At 33.8% G+C, this 8,801-nt stretch overlaps 1 protein-coding gene across 1 annotated transcript in view; it reads right to left on the bottom strand.

Annotated features, from left to right (window-relative positions):
* becn1 (beclin 1, autophagy related) overlaps positions 1-4,600 on the bottom strand; it is a 73,392-nt gene extending 68,792 nt beyond the window's left edge. Inside the window, exon 1 of the mRNA XM_016563955.1 lies at positions 4,486-4,600. Within this exon, the coding sequence (XP_016419441.1) occupies positions 4,486-4,575 (90 nt within the window). The 5' untranslated portion in view covers positions 4,576-4,600. The remainder of the gene's footprint in view (positions 1-4,485) is intronic.
* Between the last annotated feature and the right edge of the window lie 4,201 nt (positions 4,601-8,801).

Genomic DNA, 8,801 nt, shown 5'->3' with positions numbered 1-8,801 from the left:
TCAAGAGTCTGTATATATATATATATATATATATATATATATATATAAAAATATATATAAAAAACATCAGACTATCATATCTCACAGTCAGTACCAGAACTGTCACCTCAAAAAAAATTAATAAATAAATACCGGTGCATGACGCCACTGGTTATTTTTATTATTGCTGGAAAGAGTACTTCTAGGCATTTCATGGAATGTTCATTCATAGTCGAATAATACACAGTTAGTCAACAATGTCTATGACATGGGTTCAAATCCCGAACAAAAGTGTGTACTTTTTTAAATTCTTTTTTTGGATTAATGCTGAGATTTGAGTGTATTTTGCAGGTCTAAAACACACTGATTTGTGTTACACCATAACGGTTTTTCTTTTAGAGAGAGCATATCCATTTTACACTTAGCAACAAATATTATCCAAATTAATCCAACAATGTGACTGAATTTACATTTGTATAATACCAGTTACATGATGTTGGGGGTTTGGGCAGTTCAGTAAGCTTCATCGTAGAGGTGAAAATACAAAGGTTTGAATCACCGCTCCTTCATACGGAAAGTGTTGGCTGATGAGTGGTTCAAACTTACAGAGCAGGCAAGTGCCCGTTTCAGGAATACATACATCGATGTGTCCAAATGTATTTTTATGAAGTTCTAAATATTGTAACATATTTAAAAGTTTAACATGAACATGCTGAATCAACTAAAGTGTTCAATCCAAGTGTCCAAGTTTTATAAACATGAGCTGTTGAGGTAAATTGTCCCTGCCAACTTTAAGAAAATAACGTGAGTGGAGCATGAGATACAGTGCTGCTTTATTCACCATCAACCTGTGAACTCAACAGGCATTCAGTTAGGGAACAAAAGCTAAATAATTTGTTACAGTGGGTTTTTGTAATCGGCATGAATGACACGCAGCATCATACAATACTTCATACAATGCTTCACTTTGTTTTGTTTTCATCAGAGACCCCAAAAACTTTGTTCTTAATTTGTTATGCTGCTTTGTACTATTTTCATTTTGCATTATTTTTACTGTACATGGTAATATGCAAATGTGAAAAACATCACGATAATACGAATTAGATTCAGAACTATTGTGCTAAGATTCACAAATAACCTGCCTGATTTACCTCAGCTGCTCTGTGTTCATATGTGCAAACACATATGAACTAGACGAAATGACTAGCGACAATGGCACTATCTTCTCTAATACATTAGAAGCTGTTGCCCCAATCAAATTGAAAAGAAACACGTACTGCACCATGGTACAACAGTAATACCCATTCTCTCAAGAAAGAAACTTGTAACCTTGAGCGCAAATGGAGAAAAACTAACTTGGAAGTTTTTAGAATTGCGTGGAAAAACAGTATGTCCAGCTATAGACAGGCTCTAAAAGCTGCCAGGGCCAAGCATATCTGCAAACTCATAGAAAATAACCAAAACAATCCAGGGTTTTTATTTAGCACAGTGGCTAGTTTACCAAATAACCAGACGCCACCCGATCTAAATATTCCCCCACAGTTTAATAGTAATGACTTTATGAATTTCTTCACTGATAAAATAGATAACATCAGAAATACAACAACAAATTTAGATTCTACAGCGTATAATACTTCAGCTTCATTCATCACACCAAAAGATAAACTGCAGTGCTTTACAACTATAGGACAGGAAGAGCTAAATAAACATATCACTGCATCTAAACCAACAACATGCCTGTTAGATCCTGTACCCACTAAATTACTGAAAGAGTTGTTACCTGTAGCAGAAGAACCGCTTCTCAATATTATTAACTCGTCATTGTCTTTAGGTCACGTCCCAAAACCACTCAAGCTGGCGGTTATTAAGCCTCTTATTAAGAAACCACAACTAGATCCTAGTGAACTGGCAAATTACAGACCCATCTCAAATCTTCCTTTTATGTCAAAAATTTTAGAAAAAGTTGTGTCTGCACAATTGCGCTCCTTCCTGCAAAAAAATGATCTCTATGAAGAATTTCAGTCAGGTTTCAGGCCCCACCATAGCACAGAAACTGCACTTGTTAAAATTACAAATGACTTGCTTCTTGCGTCAGACCAAGGCTGTATCTCATTGCTAGTTTTACTTGATCTTAGTGCTGCGTTCGACACTATAGATCATGACATACTCATAGATCGATTACAAAACTATACAGGTATTCAAGGGCAGGCTTTAAGATGGTTTAGATCCTACCTGTCCGATCGCTACCATTTTGTTCATTTAAATGAGTCATCTCAATTATCACCAGTAAAGTATGGAGTGCCACAAGGATCTGTCCTAGGTCCTCTGCTATTTTCAATATACATGTTACCTCTTGGTAATATTATTAGAAAATACGGAATTAGTTTCCATTGTTATGCTGATGATACTCAACTATATATCTCAACAAGACCAGATGAAACTTCTAAATTATCTAAGCTAACAGTGTATTAAAAATATAAAAGACTGGATGACCAATAATTTTCTCCTATTGAATTCGGATAAGACATAGATATTACTTATTGGACCAAAAAGCAGTACACAGAATTTCTTGGATAACAATTTGCAACTAGATGGATGTACTGTTACTTACTCTACAGTCAAAAATCTGGGTGTTATATTAGATAGCAACTTGTCTTTTGCGGGATTGGTATCACGTGGTAACTAGGAATTACACAAGCTTCAGTCTGGATCCAGCCCTTGCAAAGACCTGAGATGACCGAACACCCGAGAAGAGATGATACAAACCCCTCAGAGGACTTCAGATGATGCCAACCCTGAAACAATATAAACTACCAAATTTTGCTACAAGTTTGATTGCAACATATAATCATGGCTGTTAACAGTGTTCATCGTCTGTTTGATTACGTCATTAACTGAATTTTACCGTACATTTCTGCCATATGTACATCAATTTGACATAGCCACTGACAAGCTACTACTAAATATATTGTAGAAACTTAATTTTCTGTAACGATTTGTATAGTAAAAAGCGCTATACAAATCAACTTGAATTGAACTGAATTGAAAGATTCTGTATTCTTCCTTTTCCATCAAACACTGAACTGTATATGCAAACCTGTAATAATTTTCAGTTTCCAACTGAATCAGTTTGTTTTAGTATTCTTCTTAAAATTGTATTAGTTTTTATATAAAAACTACTAAAAATACTACTTAGTTAATACTTATTTTTATTTTAGCCATTATAGTTTTAGTTTTAATAACTAATCTGTAATAGCCTACTTCATCTACTTATTAACTGGGATATATATATATATATATATATATATATATATAAACTAATATATTATTTATTATTTATTATACGCATAAGCAATGTAACATGCTTACAACAATATAGAGATAAATGAATTTCTAATCACAATAGGAACAAAAATGTTTAGAGGATTTTTAAACTATACTACACATTTATTCAACCAACACTGATTTGTTTAATGCACGTTAATGAAATTTCATTAATTAAATTTTATGTTTTTCATCCATTGTTATGATTATCACGGTCAATCCTCTCAAATTTTGTGACTGATAATTTAGCATAGTCATTCCTGCATTTAAATTTGGGTGCATGAAAAATATAGGTTTTACATAAATTGTGAATGGACTGTATAGAGAAAGCAAGTAAAGAGCGCTCCTTTTAAAATCACTTAAGTTTTCAATTATTTAACTATAAATCAATGAAGTTGACTACACTGCACAACGAATGTCATTTACATCCTGTGTGCACTTTGTTGATTATAATGAGAGAACATGAGTTTAAACATTAGGCCCTTTTATTAATCTGTCCCTTCTTTTTAGTCCCATTGTTTTATGTAAATTGCGGCCACATTTTGTGTCATATTTCAGTTAAATTATGGGAATGAAATAATACAAAATGCACTTGACATGTTCGCCAGAACTTGTGGAAGTCTGTGGTTAAAACGCCACTTAGCGGTCAAAAGTGCAAATGCATTTTGCAGATGCGGTGGCAGTGCCCACAGCGGTAAAACAAAACTCATTCTGGTTGTATATCCAGTCAGGTCAAGATGACTGGTATGTCTTGTGGCATCTCCATGTGGTCCAGTTTGGTATCACACCTTGACTTGTTTGTATAAAAAAAAAAAACACTCAAAATAAACTTATTTTTTCTTTTTCTTTTTTGCTTGTGAATTGCAGTTAAATAAGTTGAATGTTATTAAAATAATAATATTAAATAATAACAACAACTTTAACAAGCTCAAATTATTATATTAGTGTCAAATAAATAACTGAATTATGCACATCCTTCAAATGCTTTTTGTTCTGACTAATGGTTTAAAATAGCAATATCAACAGTAATCCAAAAATTATCATAGATCAATTAAATCAACTCTAACTAATAAATCATCTGCGTTATTGTACTACTTTTGTGTCTGCCAAGAACATAAATGTACAGTAAATATGACATTGTGTATAGTTGTAAAGTGCAGTTTTGTATTAATGAGTCCATACTTTCAGCCTGCGACTCAAGTTCTCCATGGTTCCTCCATCTGAAGCTTCTCCAATTAGAGTGAAACTATTTGCGCTTTCAGTTGACATCATCCTACAGAACACAAACAGCTCATTAATTCACCATCATACAATTGTAATATTTAATCTTTAAGCTCAGCATGTTGCTGTTACAGTTCACAAGAGTTGAATATAACACATTACATAGATAAATATAAATTAATAAATAGAGATACATGTGCATATAATAGAGATACACAGAGATAAAAAAAATTAATACACCAGAACAAGAGATACACAATTTTGCATTAACTGAGAATCACAACTGTGATTTAAAAAAAGGAACTAATATATTATTTATTATTTATTATACGCATAAGCAATGCAACATGCTTACAACAATATAGAGATAAATGAATTTCTAATCACAATAGGAACAAAAATGTTTAGAGGATTTTTAAACTATACTACACATTTATTCAACCAACACTGATTTGTTTAATGCACGTTAATGAAATTTCATTAATTAAATTTTATGTTTTTCATCCATTGTTATGATTATCACGGTCAATCCTCTCAAATTTTGTGACTGATAATTTAGCATAGTCATTCCTGCATTTAAATTTGGGTGCATGAAAAATATAGGTTTTACATAAATTGTGAATGGACTGTATAGAGAAAGCAAGTAAAGAGCGCTCCTTTTAAAATCACTTAAGTTTTCAATTATTTAACTATAAATCAATGAAGTTGACTACACTGCACAACGAATGTCATTTACATCCTGTGTGCACTTTGTTGATTATAATGAGAGAACATGAGTTTAAACATTAGGCCCTTTTATTAATCTGTCCCTTCTTTTTAGTCCCATTGTTTTATGTAAATTGCGGCCACATTTTGTGTCATATTTCAGTTAAATTATGGGAATGAAATAATACAAAATGCACTTGACATGTTCGCCAGAACTTGTGGAAGTCTGTGGTTAAAACGCCACTTAGCGGTCAAAAGTGCAAATGCATTTTGCAGATGCGGTGGCAGTGCCCACAGCGGTAAAACAAAACTCATTCTGGTTGTATATCCAGTCAGGTCAAGATGACTGGTATGTCTTGTGGCATCTCCATGTGGTCCAGTTTGGTATCACACCTTGACTTGTTTGTATAAAAAAAAAAAACACTCAAAATAAACTTATTTTTTCTTTTTCTTTTTTGCTTGTGAATTGCAGTTAAATAAGTTGAATGTTATTAAAATAATAATATTAAATAATAACAACAACTTTAACAAGCTCAAATTATTATATTAGTGTCAAATAAATAACTGAATTATGCACATCCTTCAAATGCTTTTTGTTCTGACTAATGGTTTAAAATAGCAATATCAACAGTAATCCAAAAATTATCATAGATCAATTAAATCAACTCTAACTAATAAATCATCTGCGTTATTGTACTACTTTTGTGTCTGCCAAGAACATAAATGTACAGTAAATATGACATTGTGTATAGTTGTAAAGTGCAGTTTTGTATTAATGAGTCCATACTTTCAGCCTGCGACTCAAGTTCTCCATGGTTCCTCCATCTGAAGCTTCTCCAATTAGAGTGAAACTATTTGCGCTTTCAGTTGACATCATCCTACAGAACACAAACAGCTCATTAATTCACCATCATACAATTGTAATATTTAATCTTTAAGCTCAGCATGTTGCTGTTACAGTTCACAAGAGTTGAATATAACACATTACATAGATAAATATAAATTAATAAATAGAGATACATGTGCATATAATAGAGATACACAGAGATAAAAAAAATTAATACACCAGAACAAGAGATACACAATTTTGCATTAACTGAGAATCACAACTGTGATTTAAAAAAAGGGACTTACAGAACTGGAACATTATACTACTTAAAGGGGTAGTTCACCCAAAAATGAAAATTCTGTCATTAATTACTCACCCTCATGTCGTTCTAAACCCGTAAGACCTCCATTCATCTTCGGAACACAAATTAAGAGATTTTTTATGAATTCTGAGAGCTCTCTGACGTTGAACCCCTGATGTCACATGGATTATTTTACCGATCTCCTTGCTACGTTTCTGGACCTTGATTGTGGTAATTACATTGCTGTCTATGGGAGGGTCAGAGAGCTTTCAGAATTCATCAAACATATCTTAATTTGTGTTCTGAAGATGAACAGAGGTCTTACGGGTTTAGAATGACATGAGGGTGAGTAATTAATGACAGAATTTTCATTTTTTGGGTGAACTATCCCTTTAAGAAAATAGCATGCAAGGATGTGTGTATGTTTCAGTTAATAAACAAATAAATAAATAAAAATAACATTAAACAAGGCAAATTGTGTGAGACAGACAATGCGGTAACACTTTATTTTACTGTGTCCTTGTTACACGTTACATGTACTTAATATATACTTACTAATAACAATAAATTATGCATAATTTCATGCAAATAACCTTAAAAAAAGTGTTTAAAAAGTTTTGGTTTGTTTGGTTTGTATGTTTTGGTCACACGTCACTTAAGGTGAGTGTGAGAGTATCAGATGACTCCTGCAAAAAAATTAAAATATGTTGTGCTTGGGCTAGGCCGTGGTCAGGGGGCTCTATAGCGCCCCCAAACACAGGATATGGTAAGGATGAAGCTTCTCTGATGTCCACTGAAATTTGGTATGGTCTCTCATCACGTATAACAAAGTTCACCATGTTGGATGGAATGTGTGTGAATTTTTAAATTTTCCCGCACTGTACCATGGTTAAAAACTCATGAAAGCTAACAGACAAAATTTGTCTTAAGAAGTATTTTTTTATTTGATACTGCAATTCAGGAGAGACGTGCCTCATCAGCTCTACAGCATCCCCTGCATATTTCTTGTCCTTAGAATACATGAAAACTCATGAAATTTTTCACACTTGTAGAAGCTTAGCAAGATTTAGTCATTCTTTGGTCATTTGTTTTGGGTGTGGCCAGTGGACTCCATAGCACCCCCTAGCATTTTCAAATGTATTTGTTACTGTGTTTGCCACAGATTTTGTCTAATATTCACAAATTTTAGCAGGGCCATTGTCCTCAACTAGGCATGGGCCGGTATGAGATTTTGATGGTATGATAACCTTAAGCAAACATATCACGGTTTCACGGTATCACGGTATTGTCGTTACAGCTCTAAAATGTGTTATTTTTAAATGACTGGGTAAAAAAAAACTTTTTTTTCCGCTGAACACAATATATTTTTTGATACACAATATCAAAAATGTGTTTATTTTTTCTTTGATTTGTTTCCTAAAAAGAAGAAAAATAAAGACTGACATCTTTATTTAACCTAAATCTGTAATTAGTTATTTAATTTTAGTTATATAATTCGTATACATATAATTTATATAATTTCGTTATATAATTTCATATACATAATTTGATTTAATAATAACCCAATTTGAAGCAAAAACAGAATGTTCTGTTCTGACTAGCTTTGTGAAATTATACTACATGCCTGAACGAAGCAAACACCAGAAGCTCTGAATGAGATGCAGATTCACTCTCTGACAGCAGGAGACGCTTCTCAAACACCAGATACAGTGTTTCCTTGCTTACCGCTGTAAACAAAGCAGCACTGTGCTGAAACACTGCTTTAATATGAACTATATAGAGACGAGATTTAAAGAAAATACCACTAATACCAAGTAAACTTTTCTGAAGACAGTCAGTTCCCCTCAGAAACACATTCATATAAACCCCCAAATCAATATTGAGGATTTTCTTTCAATAGTTCGTGCATCATGAACAGTGAGTGATCTGCCTGCTACAGTATTTTTCTCTGTGCGTCCGTCTTCGTCCCTGGCCTGTGTTAACACACTTCATATTTTCACATAAATTACATTTTGGAAAACGATTGCATTGCAACGTAGTTTGTGCAAGTACAAAACAGAGACGAGTTGCTTGCAATAAGACAAAAAATGGCCGGTTGCCGATCGCGTAAGTTCCAGGAGAAGCTCTTAAGTTCTGCCATCCTACACACACATGTAACTGACCGCTCGCTCGCACCAGCAGGAGGAGGAGGGTGCCGATCGCGTAAGTTCCAGGGGAAGCCATCCTACACGCACGTGACTGACCGCTCGCTCGCACCAACAGGAGGAGGAGGGTCGTGTTACTCTCTACACTGCACTCAACCTGAGGGATTCCTACACTTTCAGTCTTTGAGGAGCCATGAAAAACAGCGCATACCGCAGGAACGGTATAACGGAAAATATTAGCGGTTTTGAAACCGTGAAATTTTCAAATCGCGGTATACCTTGAAACCGGTAATCGGCC

The sequence above is a fragment of the Sinocyclocheilus rhinocerous genome, unplaced genomic scaffold (assembly GCF_001515625.1).
Source record: "Sinocyclocheilus rhinocerous isolate Xijiao unplaced genomic scaffold, SAMN03320098_v1.1 scaffold3973, whole genome shotgun sequence".
Taxonomy (NCBI): Eukaryota; Metazoa; Chordata; class Actinopteri; order Cypriniformes; family Cyprinidae; genus Sinocyclocheilus; species Sinocyclocheilus rhinocerous.
The sequence above is the reverse complement of the archived record's forward strand: the minus strand, read 5'-3'. Positions and strand labels throughout refer to the sequence as shown.